This window comes from Haliotis asinina, chromosome 16 (genome assembly GCF_037392515.1).
Source record: "Haliotis asinina isolate JCU_RB_2024 chromosome 16, JCU_Hal_asi_v2, whole genome shotgun sequence".
In the NCBI taxonomy this organism is placed as follows: Eukaryota; Metazoa; Mollusca; class Gastropoda; order Lepetellida; family Haliotidae; genus Haliotis; species Haliotis asinina.
The window spans coordinates 32437981-32462049 of record NC_090295.1 but is presented as its reverse complement, the minus strand read 5'-3'; the positions used below and the strand labels follow the sequence as shown (position 1 = coordinate 32462049).

The following is a 24069-nucleotide window of genomic DNA, read 5'->3' as shown; positions in this document are numbered from 1 at the left end:
TAATTCACACAATGTTCATTTTAGTGCGCAGTCGCCTGAGCGATGTGCCCTGTTCCTTCATCAACATGAAAGCCTTTTGTAGTCATTATCACTTCTCTTCATGCACCATTGATTATTCATTTATGACAGCTGGAGCTTGAGACAGTCACTAGGGCTGCGTCTTGAGTTGTAATAGGCAGGAGCATGTATCCTCTTGGTGGGAATTATAAATGTTCAGTGTTCCTTCAAAACAGATCCATGACGACAAGTGTCATGTGATTGTCACGTGCTAACATCCTGACATATTCTCATTTAAAAGACGACTGTGTTCAGTCATAACACTTTCATAATGGGTTTAACGATGATTCTTGTGCTTCGTGGGATGCAACTGGCCTCCCAACCGCCCGGTACCTCCGTTTCATCAAGAGGAGATTGTGTGTCTAGATGTTATCTTCAGAGGAACTGCTCATCTGTCTTCTATGATAGCAGCACCAGCAAGTGTCAGCTTTCCGCAGAGATGCCCCTGCAAAGTGACTTGACAAGCACACCAAACGACATGCAGTATTTGGAATGGAGAAGAGGTATTTTCAAGCTTCATAGTTCTCAAATATGACAAATATGTAACATCATATACAACATTTGTGAAGGTATTACATTACAGGTAAAGGTATAAGTACAGAGAAGTTACACATGTGCTTTTGTATTAATAACACTAATGATGTCTTTCCATGATATTTTTCTTTGCTCAAACAAGATGATTTCTGCGACAGATAAATCAGGTTTTTGCAGTCTGTCAGTCTTTCAATCCAGTGAAAATAGGCGCTGCATACTTAACAAAGTGATACATGAAAATGGTATGAGAGACTGAATCATCACCGTACTAATGGTCCAATGAATTGCTGTATCTTACATCCTGGAGACCCTTCAAGATAGGACTTCCGAAGAATTGGTCTTGTAAAGCCAATGCTTGTCATAGGACACGACTAATGGATCGTGTGGTCAAGCAACTGACTTGATTGACGCATGTCATCGTATCCCAGTTCCCTAGATGGGTGCTCATGTCATTGATCAATGGGTTGTCAGGTCCAGACTCGATTATTTACAGACCACCGCCATATAGCTGGTATATTGCTGAGTACGACGTAAAACTCAACTCACTCAGTCTTACATCCTGGAATAGACGTGGATATATTTTGGAAAATTGTACCTTGAATGTAGGGTGATGTTTCACAGTAAACAGGCAATACATCGTTGTGTGAAAATGAAAATACATGCCCCTAATCTACATGGACTAACACACCAATATTGTATATATATAGGTGGAAAAAGAAGGTCCGACACAGGTCTGCTGGATCTGCTGGACATCAAACCAGATCCTGAAAATAGCTAATGTGTGAAAACTCGTGTTAAAAAATTAACACAAACTTGTATTAAATTTCCCCAAAGGCGTGTTGCAAACATCAAGCGATTAATCATTTAGCATGAGGCCTCTCATCGAACATACATTTTACATGTGATGTCACGTTCACGTGAATATAAACAAAGTGACTGCTAAATAATAAGTTTACAAAGTGAACTCGATGGCAGTATCGCTTGATACTTGCATTTTGTTGATGCATGAGTTGGCATGTAGCAAGGATTAGGTTTATGGTGGTTCCAAGGCATGACTACGAAAGTGTGGGCAACTGCGAGGTACAGCAATAACCTAACATACTACTGGGCATAAACATCTCAAATTTCTAATTTACAGTTGACTATGCCGGGGGCAAACTTGCTGAAGGGTTACTCCTAAATGTTTGTGAAAGGATAAGAACGTTATAATTTATCAAATGTGGTTTTACGTTTATGCTCAAACCGGATTGAAATCCAGTGTAAACTGTCGTGTAGCGAATACAGAATACGTACTAGATTCCGATAGTCTGAACAGAATTCCGATGATCGTGTCTTGATAATGGGAGGAGGGCACTGGAACAAGGACTAGGTGATCCTGTTGCCCAACACACCACTTCGGTCCTAACTTCAACTAGACGGGTGGTTGAAAGGGCCCGATTCAATCAATCGGCTGGTCACGCCAGGCCCTGTGCTACATATTGTACTGTTGCACCAAATTTTGAAAATTATCATATGATATTTTTAAAGTCATGGCGAATTTTTTTGACTCCGAATTTCAATACATACGTTAATGTCTGTTTTTGCCTAGAGTTGTATGCCAGAAGGCGGTGGCTCATGGGCCAATCTGGTGGAATCATTAATCTTTTAATTTTTCTACTGGAATATATCATCCAGGTATCCTTAATTGGTGCTACAAGCTGGAGATACGCTTGTCTTTAGCATTGTCCTTGTGATACTCCGTGGTGGGCGGGGAGCTCGTATGATGAAACTTACTATTACTATGGAATACAAACACACACATGCACACACACACCACACCACCCCACCCACCCCTAAAACGAAACAAGCGTCAACTGGACAGTGATGATGATGTTCGGCGATCTTCAAACTCAAATGAATATTGGCCACGAATTCTAGTTATCGAGACACTTGACAAATCACCTCTAAAACTCAATACTTTTGCAGTATCAAAAGGTGTACGTGGTATTGCTGGTGAAGTGTCTAACATAAAACGGTTACGTACAGGCTCTATGCTCATAGAATGTAGTAGAAAACAGCAGGCAACAAAGTTGATGTCAACTGAGCTATTCGTTGGAATACCGGTATCAGTTACTCCGCATAAAACTTTGAACTCAAGTAAAGGCATCGTGCGAGACCGGGACCAACTGTTTGCCAACATGAATGAACTGGACATTGTCTCAGAAATGAAGGACCAAAGAGTAACTTTTGTGAAAAGATGTATGACCCTGAAAAATTCTGAAAGTAGACCGACAAATACCTACTTATTCCATTTTTCTTCTCCAACTGCTCCAACATCAATTAAAGCAGGATATTGCAATATCAACGTTGACATTTATATTCCAAACCCTCTGAGGTGTTTTAAATGTCAAAATTATGGACATGGTGTCAATAGCTACACAAATTCCGTAACATGCTCTCACTGCGGTGAAAAAACTCATGTGACTGAAGATTGTGATTGTAACTTTAAAAAATGCACAAACTGCTATGGCACTCATTCATCTTTTTCTAAAGACTGTCCATTATGGAAACAACAAATGGAGATAAATAAAATTATATTCAACAGAAATATTAGTTTTGCTGATGCAAAAAAAATAATTGCTGTTCAGACCCCAGAACCAAATCAGTCATATGCCTCAGTTACTCGAGCTGGAACGAGTCAAAAAGTAACTGCACCTATGTCCACTATCGTGCCAAACTGATTTGACATGGGTTGACACGGATTCACCTGAGGTATACTCACCTCAACAGTCAACGCAAACCGTTGAATCACAATCAAAAACACCAGTCACAGCTGAAGTTCAATCTCGGCCAATGTCACAGGAAAATTCATCATCACAGTCTACCTCAACACTCTCCACTGGAACTTATGCGAAGCAAGTTTCAAAAACCAAGTGAAACCAAACAATGATGCTTCTAGGAAAAATCAGAGTGGCAGGGCCTCTAAAGGGGCAGAAGACAAGATCCAGATATACAATTGGTTTGGATCTCTTGAAGCCATGGATGTGTCTGAAAATATCCAGCAGAGGGCACATAGTCTGTCACCCTCTCGAATGTCAAGGGGTAGATCAACCCCCCCCCAAAGAGATAGTTTCTTCGAACATTATACAGTGGAATTGCAGAGGCCTTAAAATAATTTGCATGAGCTGCATCTACTAGACCAAGACTTTCAACCGTCAGTAATCTGCTTACAAGAAACGCATCTGAAGCAGACAGATTCTTTAAACGTTCGTCAATTCAGGGCATATCATTATTATTCTCCTGCTGATAATAGGGCCTTTGGAGGGTCATCCATTCTTGTCAGAAATGGCGTGATCCACAGCCATGTGACACTCAAAACAAACCTTCAGGCAGTTGCAGTGCGACTTACGTTGAACGTTACACTTACTCAATCATCAACTCTTATTATGGCTGATCTTCAATCTCTCTATGAAGAACTTCCCAAACCATGTGTATTTATGGGCGATCTGAATGGCCACAACGCACTCTGTAGGAGTGCGACCACAAACACTAACGGTAAAATTATTGAAGATTTTATTTCAAATAATAATTTATGTATATACTGTTACGGTTAAGAATTTACCGTGACAACTATTTACGAAATCCCCTGTGACCCAGCAAAACAGAACAGCGACAAGTTGTTTACGTTCAAATTCTATATTGTTATACGACGAGAGCAAGATATACAAAGTCACAAGTAAAAATAACAATGCTGATTACAAATACATTTCAAGAGAGACAAAATCTAAGTCAATGGGTCACAAAATACAATACAGCAAACTAACCAAAGTCTTGGTGTGAGAGAGAATCAACTATGGCAGAATGTAAACACAGCGATTGGTGCGACAGCAGATAATGTAGAGTCAGGCGTTGACAGGATTTCAAGTGTGGCAGAGAATCCAGCAAATTTGAATGAATGTCAGTATGAGTGTCGCTCTCAACACGGCAACCAGCCCATATATATATATTTACAAAGTCATTCCCGAAAGTTCGAGGCACAAACGAACATCGTCAACTCCGTAGAATGGTCTCGAAACAGTATCCCAGAAGTGAACATCGAAAACTAGGAACAGGTAAATTCCAGATAAATGCCAAAATGCTAAAAGTGTTGACCAGATATTAAAACGAAATGTGACCCATAATATTAACTATTCAAAACACTAAACATTGTGACCCAATAATAATTAACACTGAATTAATAACAAAATATACAGGAAAATACATACTCGTGACAATACAAATATGGTGCAGGTACATATTTAGATCCTGGAACAGGAACATATTCAGCCCTAGACTTGTCAACAGCTGACTCCAGCTAACTAAATGAATTTGAATGGTCAGTCCACGATGACCTTAGTGGAAGTGACCATTTTCCTACTATACTTAAACGTGTGACCCCATGTGATCCCCTCCATTATCCAGATGGAATTTTAAAAAGGATAACTGGCCTTTATATGCCATACAATGTGCTGACAAACTTAAACCTGAACATTTTATTGGTGTTCCTAATGCTATCAAGTGCTTTTCTGATGAACTAAATAACATTGCTGATGGGTGTATTCCGAAGTCCTCTGCAATTCTACATATCCGAAAACCATGGTTCAATGATGACTGCAAACAAGTCAGGAAGGCAAGGCAAAAAGCAGAACATTATTTTCGGCGCCACCCTGTGGTACGTAATTTAAACAATTTAAGATTTTAAATGCTAAAGCTCAACAAACATTTAAACTGAATAAACGCCATTCTTGGCAGAAATATGTATCCAAAATAAATTATCGAACGCCAATATCTAAAGTGTGGAACATGGTACAGAAAATCAAAGGTAGAGGTACTAAATCTCGTGTCCATCATCTGAAACATGGAGAACAATTGCTCTCTGATAAATCGGATATTGCGAATAAACTGGGGGAAACTCTTGCCAAACGTTCTTCCTCTTCTAATTATGTCCCTAAATTCCAACAATACCGAAACAACAAGAAACGAAATCTATTAACTTCACTTCAGATAATGGAGAAGAGTATAATGAACTATTTTCTATTTATGAACTCAATACTGCTCTTCAACAAGCTCACGACACTGCTGCAGGGGCTGATAACATACGTTATCAACTCCTGAAGCACTTACCAGAATCCTGTCTACAAACTGTTGAATATTTTTGATGATATTTGGACATCAGATAAAATTCCTCCCTCATGGCGTGATGCTATAGTAGTACCAGTACCTAAACCTGGACGTGATCATACGGATCCGTCACATTATCGACCTATTTCTCTATTTCTGTGTTTGCAAAACCATGGAACGCATGATAAATAATCGACTTGTTTGGTACTTGGAAACAAATAACCTTACTACAGATATCCAAAGTGGCTTCCGTAAAAACAGAAGTACCGTCGATCACTTGTTAAAAACGCTCTAATCAATAAACAACACGCTGTGTCTATCTTTTTTATCTTGAAAAGGCATATGACTCTACGTGGAAATATGGCATTTTAAGAGATTTGCATGGCTTCGGACTGCGAGGCCGTTTGCCCCAATTTATAACTTTTAGATTCTGTCCACCATCAAGGTCTAAGACTTTGTCTTGGGTCCTTTAGAACCTCTCCTGTTGACAGTCTCTACGTCGAGGCAGATGAACCATCTCTTACACAACGCCATATAAAATTAGCTTTACAATATACCACGAATCTGAACCTGCACATAACTGTGTCTTCAGTCCTCTCTATGAGGATATGTATTACAAACAAATCTTCTCTTGTTCCGCCTCTTGGACTCAGAATTATGCCATTTCTTGCTGCTGCCGGCATTTGAGCTGGAAAATATAGCTCCTTCCCGTCTTCTTTCTTCTCCTCCTTGACAATTGGTTAAGACACAAGTTGGCCTAACTTTAACTACATTTAAAAAATCAGAAACTAATGACTTACAATATAAACAAGAATATCATCAATTAAAAAACAAATATTACAATTACAAATCCTTATTTACAGACGATTCCAAGGACGGTGATGCAATGGCTTGTGCCACTGTCATTCGATCCAAAACAATATCTTCTAGATTACCGGACAGCAGTTCTATTTTTACAGCTGATGCCAAAGCCATATTAACGGCTCTTAAATACATTCAAAGACACCCTAAACATAGACGATATATAATCTATTCAGACTCTCTTTCTTGTCTTCAGGCGGTTAACAATTTATCATGTAAACATCCACTTTTAATAGAAATCATTGAATTGTATAATGATCTTGCTACTGGCCAATACGACATCGTCTTTCGTTGGTTACCCGGCCACGTTGACATTTCTGGGAATACAATGGCCGATCTTGCTGCCAAGGCGGCACTCAACAAATCTGTGATACCACTTCTTATCCCTTATTCTCACTACAAAGCTAGCATTAGAACTTACACTCGCGATCTGATGCAGAAGAGGTGGGACACCCTAATAGGTATAAATAAACTACATGTACATGAAAACCCTACACTGGTTGTTTCAAAGGCATTTAGAAGTTGGAGGAATCAAACTAAAAGTGCTTTATGGTTCAACTTCTTTATTATACAAGGTCACAAGATCAAGGTCACAGATTCTAGTCTCTTCTTCAGGTGAAGTGAGGGTAAAACTAAAGGGTTGTAGTATATATACACATAACAGGAGACTGATAACAATGGGTAACAAGATATACAGGTTTCTATTAATTGATGTACAGGCTTCGACTGATAGATGTACAGGCTTCAACTTATGTGCAGGCTTCAACTGATTGGTGTGCAGGCTTGTGTTGATTAGGTTAACGAGTTACAGGTAAAGATGTTTGGATAAAGGTTAGTCACTGAGGATGAGGTGGTTCCATGCACTGGGTGAGTAAACACCTCCGTCTCTGTTGATTGAGGGATTGTTCCGCTTGATTGCAATGGCTTCTAGGAGCTTCCGTTTTTTAAAGTCATTGGCGTTCCTAACTAATGTCCTGGTGTTGTCCCAAACAATCTTGTGATTGGGGTTGTGCATGATGTCTTCACATACAGCAGACTTCTGATCCAAATTTTGAACTGATGTTTTGTGTTCTTTTAACCTGATAGCCAGTGGTCGACCAGTTTCACCAATATCTGTCTCGAAACGTTGTGACCTTGTATAATAAAGAAGTTGAACCATAAAGCACTTTTAGCCTACACTGGTTATACCTACTTGGGTTGTCAGTCCAGATTTGAAGAGGTCATTTTGCGACGATGTCGTATTGGTCATACAAGATACACTCATGCATACCTAAAAGGTGAGGATCCTCCGTTTTGTATCCCTTGTGATGAGAAAGTCACGGTCAAGCATCTCCTGCTTGACTGTGTTGAATTCTCCATCATAAGGGATAAGTGTTTTATTGTAATAACCGTTAAGGATCATTTTAACACAGTCAATGCTCATTTAGTTATTGGAGGTTTAAATTAAAACTGATTTCATGGTTGAATTGTGAGTAATATGTTCTGTAAATAGATGTATTTTAATCATCGGTAGTTTAGATTAGTAACTTGAATTGTTAGTGGCTGTACCCTCAAAGGGGGTTAAAATTTTGTAAAATTATTGTCCTCCTGAGAGGGTACGTCAGCAAAACATTCCAAAATACATTTAGACTTTCAACTGTTTTTAATCGTAGCATATGTGTATTTGTAATTTGTGGCTAGATGTGACTAAATCTGAAGGGATGATGTAAATCCAACTAGGGTCAATGCAGGAAGCAAAGGTACAAAGTCCCCATGGTCCCTAGTATGGTGATCCACCCTCAGCTGTTGGCAATCTACAGCCGATTTTTATATTGTATTGTCTGAATAGTGATGTTAGTTTTAACTTACCACGCTAGGTTTTTATTCTGATTGTGATATTATGGTTATTTCACTGTCCTTCGTCGACAGGTTGTACAATATACATATAGTCCTTTTCATTGTTAAATGTTCTCGTCACGATGTGGCTGAAATATTGCCGATGTGACGTTAAATATTAACTCACTCACTCACTTTTGATAATGGCCAACTGCAAGAGATGTTGGTTATCACAATCGACTGCCACATGGTTCTTCAGACAACACCAACAAACTAAAGATTTTCATTGTTCAGACTGACCACGGTTGACAACTCTTAAGGATGATGCAGCACCTGTTAGAATCATTGATGATGACCCTACATAGTCACATGTCACTCATCCCGACCATTCACAATCGCATGTCTCCTGCTCCACCTTAAATACTCATGTCTCCCACCTCCGCCAAGCAGTCATGCGTTTCCAAAATGAGTGGGTTTATTTTTACGCCGCACTCAGCAATATTCCAGCTACATGGCGCGGTCTGTAAATAATCGAGTCTGGACCAGACAATCTAGTGGCCAACAACATGAGCATAGATCTGTGCAATTGGGAACCGATGACATGTGTCAATCAAGTAAGCAAGTCTGACCACCCGATCCCGTTAGTCGCATTTTACGACAAGTATGGGTTGCTGAAGGCCTGTTCTACCCCGGGACCTTCACGGGTCGTTTCCAAAATGAGCGTACAGAGTTACATATCGGTTGCAGCCATAAAATAGTGCTGTTACCCTCTGTAATTAACCACAGCCTACGGGTTGTGCGTTCAGTATCTTTTTATTTCCGACGTAGTAGTAGAAGAAGTAGAAAAAGACTTTGTAAGAGCAATATTTACACAATGTATATATGTATACGTGAAAACATATTTGATGAACATGTGACTTCCTGCATATATATGTCTGATGAGCGCATGGTTTCATATATGTATAAACATATCTGGATAACATATGCTTTTATGAATGCTTAAGTAAACAATGTACATGACTGATATAATCTTACGCAGGTAATGAGCAAAATGGCATATAAATTGTTATCATTAATACAAATGACATTTCACGTGTCTATCATGAAACAGACTATAGAAAAAGAGAAACCTACCCTGTGGATAACAAGGGAGCGTGTTCTAGCACCCAGTAGCTGATCAGTCAACACGTGCACAAAACCCTACACAACATAGGAAACGCTGATCAGAGGTATTGTCCATGAGACAATGCATAAAATAATATCATTGTACCAACACCTATACATACTTGAAACTTCCACCGTGGAGTTACAAGCAGCATGCAGAACAGATGCAATAGATCAATATTACATTACACGTAATCAAGAACTATGAACCAGCATACTGACTAAACATATAGGAGCCACCCGTGGTGAGCCATCTCCTCGTGGTGAGTGCTGGGTAATGCCAAAAGCTCACCAACCCCCGTGTGGACCCAAGGTCTATCGGGCCTATAACCATGTTCTGTTTGCCTAACACACCACGTCGGCCCTTACTTCACCTAGACGGTTGGACATTTATTTTCGGTCTTGGCTTAATTCTTCATCGATATTTTCTGATTTTGGAATGCATTTTTGACGTTCTGAACATTGCCTAGAGTCTTATGCCCAGAAGGCTGTGGCTCATGGGCCAGTCTGGTAGAATAATTATTTATTATTCTTCTTCTGGAGTATATCATCCAGGTATCCTTCGTGCTGCTAGTTAGAACCCACTTGTTTTTAGCATTGTCCTTGTGATACTCCGTGGTGGGTGGGGAGCTCGGATGATGAACCGTATTACACTAACCATGGCTTATGAAATCCCACCAAAGAAAACAAAACGTACACTTGATATTGACCCTGTTGATACTGACCACAGACCGTCTGAATCGATTGAGTATTGGTCACATTTCCTTGTAATTGAAACTCCTGATAAGAAACCATTACAGTTGAACCCTTTTGCAGTATCTAAGGGTATTTAAGATTTTTCTGGGGATGTTAAAAACATTAGACGCTTACGTTCGGGTGCACTGCTAGTTGAGTGTGGGAAAAAGCAGCAAGCAACCAATCTGATGAGTACTCCAAATGCTCCTAAGTCAGTGAAGGCAGGCTACTGTAACATCCAAGTTGAAACCTGCATCCCCAACCCGCTCAGGTGTTTTAAATGCCAAAAATTTAGACGCGGTGTATCTACCTGTACGTTGTCTGTTGTGTGTGCTCACTGTGGTGAGAAGACACACACAGAAGATTGTGACAGTGATTTTAAAACATGCACCAACTGCTCAGGCGACCATTTATCTTCTTCGAAACAGTGTCCAATTTGGAAAGAGCAAATGGTGATTAACAGAATAAAGTTTACCCAAAATATATCTTTTTTCTGAAGCAAAGAAACGGGTCAAGAGGTCTTACAGAAAGTTATGCTACAGTAGCAAACTCATCATCTGTGTACAGCTCTAAAATAACAAAATCATCCACAAGCTGGACTTGGGTCAATTGCGACTCTCCACAGATGCCATACCCTGCTATATCATCCCAGACTGAGGAATCACTTCCTAGTACATCCAAGTCTTCTTCTGATCACAAATCATCATCATCTCAATCATACTCAAAGTCTCAATCGACAGCTGATAGTCAACAAAAGCAAACATAAGCCTAAGCCTGATGCTTCAAAACAACAAAGTGGTAGAGCTCCTAGAGGGTCACAAAATAAAATTCAATTGTTCAATAAATATGGGCCTCTTGAAGACATGGACGTTTCTGAAAACGTCCATTCTAGGGCACATAGCTTGTCGCCCTCCAAAAAAGTGCGGGGTAGATCCCCAATAAATCCCCCCCAAAAGATAGTTTATTCCAAAAAATATTGTACAGTGGAACTGCAGAGGATTGAGAACTAATTTACATGAGTTACAGCTATTAGTCCAAGATTTTACACCTTCAGCGATCTGTCTCCAAGAGACATATTTAAAACAGACAGATACATTTGATCTTCGTCAATTTAATGCATATCATTGTTTTTCACCTCCAGGTGATAGGGCCACTGGCGGATCATCCATTCTGGTCAGACAAAACATTATACATACCCCTGTCTCACTTATTACTAACATGCAGGCTGTTGCAGTGAGAATTACTTTACATGTAGCATTTACACTGTGCTCTCTCTATATTTCGCCGTCTTCGACGTTTCACAAAACTGATCTTCAAGGTCTCTACGATCAACTCCCGAAGCCCTGTATTATAATGGGAGATTTAAATGGGCACAATCCACTCTGGGGTAGTGTAACTACAAATGCTAAATGTAAACTGTTGGAGGACTTTTGATCTGACAATGATTTGTGTATTTATAATGATGGTTCCATCACATATTTTCACCCTGGTACAGGGACCTATTCTGCTCTCGACTTGTTACTCACAACTTCAGAACTACTAAATGAATTTGAATGGTCAATCCACCTCTGTGGAAGTGACCATTTTCCTACTTTACTAAAATATGTAACTTCCTCCATCATCAAGACGGAATTTTAAAAAGGCTAACTGGGCTTTATATGAAACACTGTATGCCGAGAAACTTAAACCTGGACGTTTTATTGACGTTCTTGATGCTATTAAATGCTTTTCTGATGAATTGATTTCCATAGCTGATGAATGTATACCAAATTCCTCTGCACTTCCACATATTCCAAAAACCATGGTTCCACGATGACTGCACACAAGCTAGGAAGGCAAGGAAAAAAGCAGAACATTATTTCCGTCGCCATACTATGGTGGATAATTTAAATAAATTCAAAATTTTAAATGCTAAAGCGTGGCGTATCTTTGAACAAAATAAACGTCAGTCTTGGCAAAATTATGTATCCAAAATAAATTCTCGGACACCCATGTCCAAGGTATGGAACATGGTCCAGAAAATTAAAGGTAAAGGTACTAAATCTAGTGTCCATCATCTTAAACATGCAGATCAACTGCTTACTGATAAATCAATATTGCGAATAAACTGGGTGAAACTCTCGCTAAACCCTCTTCCTCTTCGAATTATGTACCTAAATTCCAGCAATATCAAAGACAACAAGAAAAAAGAACTATTACTTTCATCTCAAATAATGGGGAAGATTATAATGAAACATTTTCTATTCATGAACTCCATAATGCTCTTGATCAAGCTCATGACACTGCTACAGGAGCTGATAACATACATTATCAACTCCTGAAGCACCTACCAGAGTCCTGTTTAGAGACATTACTATATATTTTGGATGATATTTGGACATCAGGTAAATCCCCTTCTTCATAGTACCAATACCCAAACCTGGACGTGATCATACGGATCCATCCAAGTATCGTCCGATTTCATTAACTAGCTGTCTTTGCAAAACCATGGAACGCATGATAAATACTCGGCTTGTTTGGTACTTGGAAACATATAACCTCATAACAGATATACTGTGTGCTTTCCGTAAAAACTGTCGATCACCTAGTGCGACTGGAATCATTTGTGAAGAACGGACTAATTAATATACAACATGCTGTGTCTGTCTTTTTGTATCTGACACAACCTGGAAATATGGCATTTTAAGAGATTTACATGACTGCGGCTTGCGAGGTCGTTTACCTCAATTCATAGCCAATTTTTTTTAAATAACAGAAACTTTCAAGTCCGAGTGGGTTCTACCCTGTCTGATCATTACAATCAGGATCAGGATGTTCCACAAGGCAGTATTTTGTCTGTCACACTTTTTAGTATAAAGATAAATATTTTATCAAAAGTTTTAAACGATTCAATAGATGGGTCGTTATTTGTGGATGATTTTAATATTTCTTGTCGTGGTGAAAATATGCATACCACTGAACTGCAATTGCAGTTGTTTAAACAAGATTAACAAATGGCGTCTTGAAAACGGTTTTAAATTCTCTAAATCAAAAAAATCTGCATACATTTTTGTCGTAAATACAAACCACATAAAGACCCTGAACTATCTCCAGATGGCACGCCAATTTAAAGTTGTGAAAGAAACTAAGTTCTTGGGTCTAATCTTTGATTCACACTTAACGTTTTTACCGCATATTAAATCCCTTAAAACTAAATGCCTGAGAGCACTTGACTTGCTGAAAGTGGTTTCAAATACTAAATGGGGAGGGGATCAAGTTACCTTTCTCCATCTATATCGCTCGCTCGTGTGTTCTAAACTTGAGTATAGCTCCATCGTCTCTGGTGGAGCCTGCAAGAGCAACTTAAAATTATTAGATTCTGTCCATCATCAAGATCTAAGACTTGTCTTGGCCCCTTTCGAACTTCACCTGTTGATAGCCTGTAAATCTCTGACACCACATCTTATTCCATACATATATATAGACTTCTGCTGCTCCGATCAATACTGATAACTGGCCTCGGTTTCTTGTCATGACTTCACCCGAAGGTGGTCCTATAAAGCTGAATCCGTTCGCGATAGCTAAGGGAATTGAAGGTTTAGCTGGTGAAGTAAAAGAAGTTAAAAAGCTACGACCTGGTTCTCTGTTGATTCATTGCAGGAAACAGATCAAATCTCAGGTTCTCCTTTCCACAAAATTGTTGGCCAATGTTCCTGTTGAGGTGTCCCCCCACAGGACATTGAATTGCAGTAAAGGCATCATACGTGATATCGGATGTTGCCTTTCAGATATGACCGAAGCTGACATTCTTAGGGAATTGCGCACCCAAGTAGTTACCGATGTCAAACGTTTTACCTTTAGAAAGAAAACTAACACCTCTCTCGTCACATTCTGTCTTCCGACACATCCACAGTCACTGAAAGCAGGGTATTGTAACTTAAGGGTGGATGCATTTATCCCTAATCCCTTAAGATGTTACACCTGTCAAAAGTACGGTCATGGATCTAGATCGTGCCAAAAGTAAAGCTACTTGTTGTCATTGTGCTGGAACATGTGATGATGTAATCTTTGTGACTAACCTCCTAACTGTGTACATTGTTCTGGTTGTCATCTTTCTTCCTGAAAGGATTGTCCTACTTGGAAATTACAATCCAAAATATCTAAATTAAAGCATGAACGGAATATTTCCTTCCCTGGAGCGAAGAAGATCATTCTTGCACAAGAACAGTCGGGTCCATTGTACTCTACCACTGTTTCTACATCTATCCAGGCTCCAAAACCAAAACTTGTCTCCGTAAGTTGCCAGACAGAGTACACATGGGCAAGGACTTCCGCTCCCACGTTGCTGTCAACCGAAGTAAAGGCGACGACCCAACAAATGAGCTCCAGTTCACAACTTTAACGGTATCACAAAGCGTTAGTGAATCTAAGACATCTGAGATCGATCCAGCATCACAGAAACATTCTTCAAACTCAGAGGCAATTTTAAAGCCAACATCTAAAAACAAACCTAACAGTGAAACACACAAAAAGAATCATAGTGGCAGAGCCCCATAAGGGACTAACAACCCGATCCAAATCCAAGTTTGGATCCCTTGACGACATGGATGTGTACGAGCAAAGCCATAGTAGGACACATAGCCTGTCGCCTTCAAGGAAGGTGAGGGGTAGATGACCAGTCTATCCTCCAGAGACATAATGTCCTCAAACATAATACAGTGGAACTGTAGAGGACTGAGGTCTAATTTAGCTGATTTACAGGTACTTGTCCAAGATTTTAAGCCGTCAACTTTCTGCATACAAGAAACTCATCTGAAAGAGACAGATCATTTTGATCTCCTTCAATTCAATGCATATCACTGTTTTTCTCCTCCAACTGATAGGGCGTCTGGTGGATCATCAATCCTGGTGAGGAACAATGTTATTCATACCTCAGTTTCACTTAACACAAATCTCCAAGCCATTGCAGTTCGACTTACCTTACAAGTTGCTTTTACTTTATGCTCTTTGTACATTCCGCCATCATCAACCGTTCACCTACCCGATCTGCAAGCTCTTTATGATCAACTACCTAAACCCTGTTTAATCATGGGGTATTTAAATGGCCACAACCCACTCTGGGGTGGTACTAATACAAATACCACAGGTAAATTTCTGGAGGATTTTATTTCAAATAATAATTTGTGCATTCATAATGACGGATCACAGACATACCTACATCCTGGAACAGGAACATATTCAGCCCTTGACTTGTCTATTACTGACTCTAACCTATTGTATGAATTCGAGTGGTCTGTCCATGAAGATCTCTGTGGAAGTGACCATTTCCCCACAATACTGAAAGCCGTGAATCCATCTGATGTTCCTCCATCATCAAGAAAGGCTAACTGGCCTTTATATGCAGTTCTCTGCGCTGACAAGCTCACACCGGAACTTTTTCATGATATTCCTGATGCCATAAAACGTTTTTAAGATGAGCTAAATAGTCATAGTTGACGAGTGTATCCCTAAGTCCTCAGCAGTTCCTCACGTTCGAAAACCATGGTTTAACGATGACTGCAAACAAGCTAGGAAGGCACGGAAGAAAGCTGAGCATTATTTCCGTCGCCATCCTATGGTCCACAGTTTAGACAAATTAAAAATTCTGAATGCTAAGGCAAGGCATACTTTCAAACAAAGTAAACGCCACTCTTGGCGACAATATGTATCAAAAATTATTTCACGCACTCCGATATCCAAGGTGTGGAATATGATACAAAAGATCAAGGGTAAGGGCTGTAAATCTAGCATCCACCATCTAATAGATGGGAACAAATTATTAACTGATAAATCAGATATTGCAAATAAACTTGGTGAGACGTTGGCCAAACATTCTTCCTCATCCAATTACGTTCCTGAAATCCAAAAATATCAAAAACAGCAAGAACAGAAATCTATTCATTTCAATTCAGGAAATGGGGAAGACTACAATGAAACAATTTCGATACATGAACTTCACAATGCTCTTGACCAAGCTCATGATACTGCTTCTGGAGCTGATGGTATACATTATCAACTCCTGAAACACTTGCCAGGCTCGTGTTTAGAGACACTCTTATATATTTTTGACACCATCTGGACAAGTGGCAATTTCCCTTCATCATGGCGTGATGCAATAATTGTTGCCATCCCTAAACCTGGACGTGATCACACTGATCCTTCCAATTGTAGGCCCATTTCACTAACTACCTGTGTTTGCAAGACCATGGAACGCATGATAAATAATCGACGTGTTTGGTACTTGGAAACTAATAACCTACTAACAGATATACAATGTGGTTTCCTTAAAAACAGAAGTACTATCGGTCATTTAGTGCGTTTAGAATCATTTGTTAAAATGCAGTAATTAATAAACAACATGCTATGTCAATCGTTTTTCGATTTAGAGAAAGCGTATGACACAACATGGAAACATGGAATTTTAAAAGATTTACATGACTTTGGATTACGAGGTCGTTTACCTCAATTTATATCCAACTTCTTAAATGACAGACAATTAGTAAGATTAGAATCCTTTGTCAAAATGCTATTGTAAATAAGCAACATGCTGTATCAATCTTCTTTGATCTTGAGAAAGCTTATGATACGACCTGGAAGCATGGTATTCTAAAGGATTTACATGATTTTGGTTTAAGGGGTCGGTTACCTCTTTTTATATCAGAGCTTTTAAAGGACATGCAATTTCAAGTCCGAGTGGGTTCAACCCTGTCTGATCATTACAATCAGGATCAGGGTGTTCCACAAGGCTGTATTTTGTCTGCCACACTTTTTAGCATTAAGATTAACAGTTTATCCAAGGTTTTAAATGATTCAATCGATGGATCGCTTTTCGTGGATGATTTTAATATTTCTTGTCGTGGTAAAAATATGCATACTATTGAACGACAACTACAGTTGTATTTAAACAAAATAAATAAATGGTGTCTCGAAAATGGATTTAAATTTTTCTAATAAGTCTAAACCTGCTTTTAACTGTGTCTTTCATCCCCTCTATGAGGATTTATATACTAAGAAATCTTCTCTTGTTCCACCTCTTGGGCATAGAGTTAAACCATTCCTTTCTGGTTCTGGCATTGAGCTGGAGACTATATCTTCTTCGCGTTTGCTTTCTTCTCCTCCTTGGCAACTAGTGCGGCCACAAGTTGATTTAACTCTTACACATTTTAAGAAGTCAGAAACTAATCATTTACAATATAAACAAGAATATAATCAATTAAAACATAAATATAGCAATTACAAACCCATATTTACAGATGGTCCAAGGAGGGTGGCGCAGTAGTTTGAACAATATCTTCTAGATTACCAGATTGCAGCTCTATTTTCATGTTTAAAGACACCCCAAACATAAACAGTATATAATTTATTCTGACTCTCTTTCTTGCCTTCAGACTATTGAAAATATTTCTTGCAAACATCCACTTTTAATTGAAATTAATGAATTGCATAATGATCTTGCTACTGGCCAATACCCAGCCACGTAGGCATTTCTGCTAACACAATGGCTGATCTTGCTCCCAAGGCGGCACTCAACAAATCTGTGATACCACTTCTTATTCCATACACTGATTACAAAGCTACTATTAAATCTTATATCCGTGATCTGATGCAGAAGAAGTCGGACACCCAAGTGGGTATTAATAAATTACATGCAATAAAACCTTAGATTGTTTATACCTACTTTGGTTGTCAGTCCAGATTTGAAGAGGTCATTTTGCGGCGATATATTGGCCATACGAGATATACTCATAAATACTTATTGAAAGGTGAGGATCCTCCATTCTGCACCCCTTGTGATGAAAGAATGACGGTCAAGCATGTCTTGCTTGACTGTGTCGAATATTCCATCACAAGGGATAAATATTTCAAATCACCAACTATGAAGGATCTTTTTAGTAACATAAGTTCTCGTTTAATTCTTGGATTTTTATAAGAATTAGATTTGATATCAGACTTGTAAATAGATAAATATTGTATGATTGGAGGTTTAAATTGATAACTAAGATTGTTAGTGGCTGTATCCTCGAGGGGGGGTTAAAGTACTGTAAAATTATTGTCCTCCTGAGAGGGTACGTAAGTCCACAAACATTCAAAGTAAATTTAAACTCTCTGCTATTTTAATCGTAGTATATTTGTTATTTTAAATGTATGGCTAGATCTGTCTAAATTGCTAACGACTGAGAGAATGGTGTAAATCCAGCTAGGGTCCATGCAGGTAGCAAAAGTAATGTAAGTACCCATGGTCCTTAGCATGGTGATCTACCTTCAGTTGTTGGCAATCTATAGCCCATTTTTATATTTATTGTCATCTATAGTTAAACCGTTTTAGATTTAATTACTAATCCTAAATGGATGTGTGTGATATTTACTAGTGGTTTTACTTCGTCAACAGGGTTTTAGTTTTTTACATTCATTCATTTTACAATGTCATTATTACTCGTCACGATATGGCTGCAATATTGCCGATGTGACGATAAATATGAACTCACTCACCCACTCTTCCCATATCTACTTCTTCCAATTTTCCTCAACAACTTCTGCAAGCTCAATAGCTGATTTAAAATTTTTGACCATCTGACAATTTACGAGGGCCATTGGTGAGGTGTCTCTCTGTTTTGCTGATGACCTATTGTTACGACAGGTGCTGTTGATTGCCTGTAAAGCAGATTCTGAATTGATGTGAGCGCATGGGCGCTCTGGGAGTCGTGCTTGGTACAATCTAAACTGGGTGTCATATCTTTTACGGCCTATTTGACGGTGAGCCGCCATGTGAATCGAATGCATGTATTCAAGCAGCTCCCGGTGGCGTCTCGAAACCTCAGTCAAGTAGACGCTAGCAAAGGTTGTAAATGCTGTGGGCCAGTTGTTAATATGCTTGATTTTTTTCTTCTTTGAAATTTCAATTTGGCTTAGGCTTTAATCGCAAATACCTGTGATTGAGTTGAAAAGGCGTCCTGCTGTGCACCTCTAAGTAGCAAATTGAAATCAACATATTCTCTCCTGGTGATATTTTCCTCAAACTCTGGGGTACGTACTCTCCTACCGTATCCGTTGACATCCAGACGGGAATGACGTCATCGTGTATATGTGATGTGATACTAACAGAGGGGGACCCCACGTTGTCAATGTCAACTGCATGTAGGTCTGCGGCATGTGAACCTTTTCCTTACCAATATCCCCGTGAGGAAAGCAAATCATAAAAGGGGTTGAAGAAATGTTTCCATTAACATCATTTGTTGGGAAATATAGGGTGACCTATATTTACCTGGCGACGTAGCGCTGTTCCTACTTTTGACCTTGTGAGTTGTTACTTGTGGATGGTGACGGTAGCTTGCAACCGACTATTCTCGCCAACCTGTTTCTTCTGATGAGTGATAGTTGTAATTTTTGCCCGATAGAAACGTTGGGTGCACGTCCTTTCCGTGCGATTACTCAGCATGCACAGTGATGACGGCATACTGTTCTTCCACAGATGACTGCAGCAAGGGCTACACGTGGTACCGAAGCCTCGGCCTCTGCTATAAGATCTATAACTCAGCAGAAACCTGGTTCCAAGCCAACCTTACATGCCATCAAGACGGCGGACATCTCATCAAAGTGGACAGTTCTGGCATCAATGCATTCATGAACAAGATATCAGATTCTCACTGTAGGTTGCTAATGGGCAATACAACCACCTTCCTAATGGTATAATTTCAACTAAATATCTGAAGTTTTTAAAGTATTAACAGTCAAACACCAACACATTCATGACCCACGTGTATACACATTGATTTCGAACACAAAATATATATCCGAAACAGAATGCAATCACTTCATCATGCTCAACTAAATAAAAGTTCAGCAAGCTGATGATAAGAAATGACAGAAATCATCATAAATTGTACATCCAAATCATGTTGGTTTTACATGTCATTTTTCTATCGTAAAATCACTCAAACCTCCACAACGCCATTATGATCCCCAAATCAAGAGTGTAGTATTGCTCCATATAGTGTGTGGCCTCCATTGGCCTGAATTACTGATGTGCATCGCCGTCTCATTCCGTTTCGAACTACTCTCAACTCACCAATGTTAGTGCTACCCCATTCACAAATGAAGGCATTTTCAAGTTCACAGCGGTTATCAACATTGCGTTGACGTTCTCTGACCCTCCTGCCATGACTGTCCCACGCGTGCCCTATGGCAGAGAGGTATGGAGATTTTTCTGTCCAAAGACAAAAAAAATGTTTTCCACGTGAATGTAAGAAAAACACAAATGCACGTGACTTTCAATTCTCAGGTTTACATTTGTAAGTTTCAGACTAACGAGAACAGTGATTACATTCGTAAGGACGAATTACTACAGCGTGCTAAACATTTTAACTGTGTATATAAACAACAAATTACGACCATGCGACGCGAGCAAACACGAGCGAGCAAAGTGTAGATTATTCATCTGAAACATTAAAACACTTACCCATGATATTTATACATATATCCATTCTAGTTATCACTAACACAACGTGTATAGTTGTGCTAAATGTATTGCTGGGTTCTTGCCACAATCAAGAGTTTGTCAAACATTTTACTTTCCCCCCATATATCTCCACATCTGACAAGCAGCCAGTACAGTTTACGGAAGTTTGGCCGGAGGTGATCACAAAAACCATAGCCACGAGAAAACTTTGTCCCTCCATTTTCATTCAGCCACATTCGCCACCAGTGTTTGTATATATCTATGTTTGTGTTGACAGCCTCCGATATCTGGCTGGGTGGTTTTCATGATGACCTCATTGGAAACTGGACATGGACAGATGGAACTGTCATCAATCCAGTCTACTGGGGCGATGGTGAACCAAACTCAGAAGAAGAAAAGTGCATCGAAATGTTAGCAGTTTCTACAAACCCGATAAGGCGGTGGAATGATATCGTCTGTGATGTTTCCGACAACTCCCTGTTTGTGTGTCAGATGCCACTGAAGGAACAGCCTTCTTGTTGACAATGGGCAACAATACAATTGCTATCAGCAGCATATACTCGAATTTGAAGCTCCAATTATAGTTTGAGTTTTATTTCTGATCATATATCACTTCACACTACACATCCGCAACCAGTTGATCGGTTGTGGGATAAAGACATGTTAATACAGCAGTATATTTCAGTTCTCTTAATAAAGAATAGATTAGATGTGTATGGATTAAATGATTTTTGGAATCTAATCTCCAGAGCATTAGCTTGAAGTTTTGCAAATATATATAATGTCAAACTATTTCAGCTTGAATAAGTGAGGTAGTTCCATGGATGTATAACTTCTCTACTTTACAAATCAAAGTTTCTTTGTAGATGCTTGTAATGTGCAATGCTGTGAATAACGCATATACATACATGAGCAAAGTTTCAAATCTTTGTTCATGAACTAACCTAAGGCTACTGTATTTGTATTGGCATGTAACACGTGGCTTCTTGCACAGTGACGTTTCACCCAGTCGACTGATTCGACTTCGTTTGCCTTGTTCGGAGACGGTATGTGTCCAAGTCTTCTTTCCGGATGATAACACCTTTCCTCACTCTGCTCGAATAGTCATTTCTCCCCTCCACTGGTATGAGTGAGTGAGTTAATATTTAACGTCACATCGGCAATATTTCAGCCATATCGTGACGAGGAAGAAGGAATATATCTACATTATAAAACACCTGCCAACGATGGACAGTAAAAATACCAGAATATCACAGATATAAACAGGGACCAAGGAACTTACAGTGCCTTTGCTACCTGCATGGACCCTAGTTGGATTTACACCATCCCTTCAGCTGCTGGCAATTGTGGGAAATGTCAGCCAATATTAAAACATGACTACTACTTTTAAATCCTGGTAAGTATAAATTTACTTTGAATGTTTCATGACTTACGTACCCTCTCAGGTGGACAATAATTTTACAAAACTTCAACCTCCTTAGGTCCCTAGATCCTTCATAGTTTGGGATTTGAAATATGTATCCCTTGTAATGGAATATTCAACACAGTCAAGCAAGACATGCTTGACCGTGATTCTTTCATCACAAGGGATACAAAACAGAGGATCCTCACCTTTAAGCAAATATTCATGTGTATATCCTGTGTGGCCAATGCGACATCGTCGCATCATGACCTCCTCAAATCTGGACTGACAGCCCAAGTAGGTGCAACCAATATAGGGTTTTATAGCACGTAAATTATTGATACCTATTTGAGTGTCACGCGGATGTGCGTTCCAATGCTAGCTTTGCAATCTGAGTATGGAATGAGAAGTTGTGTCACAGAGGAGAACAAAGAAGTCCGGAAGGAGCTATATTATCCAGGAAGCAGCAATAAATGGCTTTATTCTGAGCCCAAGAGGCGGAACAAGAGACGACCTTTTGTTATGCAAATCCTCATAGATAGGATTAAAGACACAGTTAGATTATAGTTAGAGTATAGAGTTAGAGTTATAGTTAGAGTATTTTGTGATATATTGTGAAGCTATTTTTATACGGCGTTGTGTAGGAGATAGAGACTGTCAACAGGAGAGGTTCTAAGGATTCAAGACAAAGTCTTAGACCGTGAACTGAATCTTAACCTTGGTGGTGAACAGAATCAAGAAGTTTAAGATTGCTGTTGCAGGCTCCACCATAGACGATGAAGCCATAATCAAGCTTGTAAAGGACCAGTGATCGATATAGATGGAGGAGGGTAGCTTGATCACCTCCCCATTTAGAATTTGAAACAACCTTTAACAACCGAGTGCCTTCAGGCATTTAGATTCTGTCATAAAGTGCGAGTGTAAAAACAACATCCTCCCTTCAAAGAATTAACCACCCTTGCGTTGATTGATTGATTGCTCATTATTGGTTAACTAAATTACTTAAAATTGCGGACATCATACATTTAGTTTTCAAGTGTGCTATCTTGGGTGACCAATGAGAGGTTCATCAGGTTTTCATCAATGTGAAAGGCCTGAAACGTTTTCGGAAATTAGACTGTTGTAAGACACACGTTATAGAGCAGGATTATTTACCAGCTGCAGATAAGATGGAATATCGTTCTTTTATGTGGAAGGATACGTTCCTGTTGCTATAGCATAAGTCTGTTTTAAATTCAATTTTTGCATTTTGTTTTAATTTATTTATTTTAGCATTCATAAGAATCTATATGATAGAAAACACACACTCGCGCATAGGGCGTGTGTGAAAGAGGATCCACGTTGGCAGTCTATACAATGTTTAAATGTTACGGTCATGTTAGAAATTTGCTATAAGTACAATCAGATCGTGGGTTCTGTTTTCAAAATCATACAAATATGACAATAAACTAATTAGGGTTATGAGACAAAATACAAAGACGTACATTGGCTATATTTATCAGTCCTAATAGTTTGGGTTTTTTTTTACAATTTCTACCACTGGCTGATGATTAACCTTCAAAGTGTTTCATTTGTTTTCATAATATATTTATAAGGAAGTAAAAATGACTTCACCTCCGTTGATCTGTCTATAATTAAACTGTCAATTGCGCATACGGACTGAGGTCAGGAACCAGTCACGAATTCTGGGATATAATCCAGGTACTCACGGGAGAAAAACAATATCAAAAGGAACAACCAGTCCACGGAAATCAGTGCCCCTTTAAGTGTATGAATTGATAACAATTTTCAGCTATGCGGTTTTGGTTTTTGAGTAGTATACAGTGAGAAATAATCAATTAATGAGAAGCAAGAGGCCTTCTTCCAAACGATTACAATGTCTGTACCT

General features: G+C 39.1%; 1 protein-coding gene across 1 annotated transcript; it reads left to right on the top strand.

The window, feature by feature from the left end:
* Nucleotides 1-328: 328 nt before the first annotated feature.
* On the top strand, nt 329-21301 carry LOC137267734 (C-type Lectin CRL-like). Its single transcript, XM_067802186.1, has 3 exons — nt 329-560; nt 19793-19969; nt 21057-21301. The coding sequence occupies exons 1-3, from the start codon at nt 329-331 to the stop codon at nt 21299-21301; spliced, it is 654 nt and encodes a 217-aa protein (XP_067658287.1).
* The last annotated feature ends 2768 nt before the right edge of the window (nt 21302-24069 follow it).

Excerpts from the sequence above, each read along its gene's own strand:
- LOC137267734 (XM_067802186.1), top strand. The coding sequence starts at position 329 with ATGGGTTTAACGATGATTCTTGTGCTTCGTGGGATGCAACTGGCCTCC. Across the intron at positions 561-19,792 it reads GTATTTGGAATGGAGAAGAG|ATGACTGCAGCAAGGGCTAC; the intron begins GTATTTTCAAGC and ends GTTCTTCCACAG. Across the intron at positions 19,970-21,056 it reads CAAGATATCAGATTCTCACT|CCTCCGATATCTGGCTGGGT; the intron begins GTAGGTTGCTAA and ends TTGTGTTGACAG.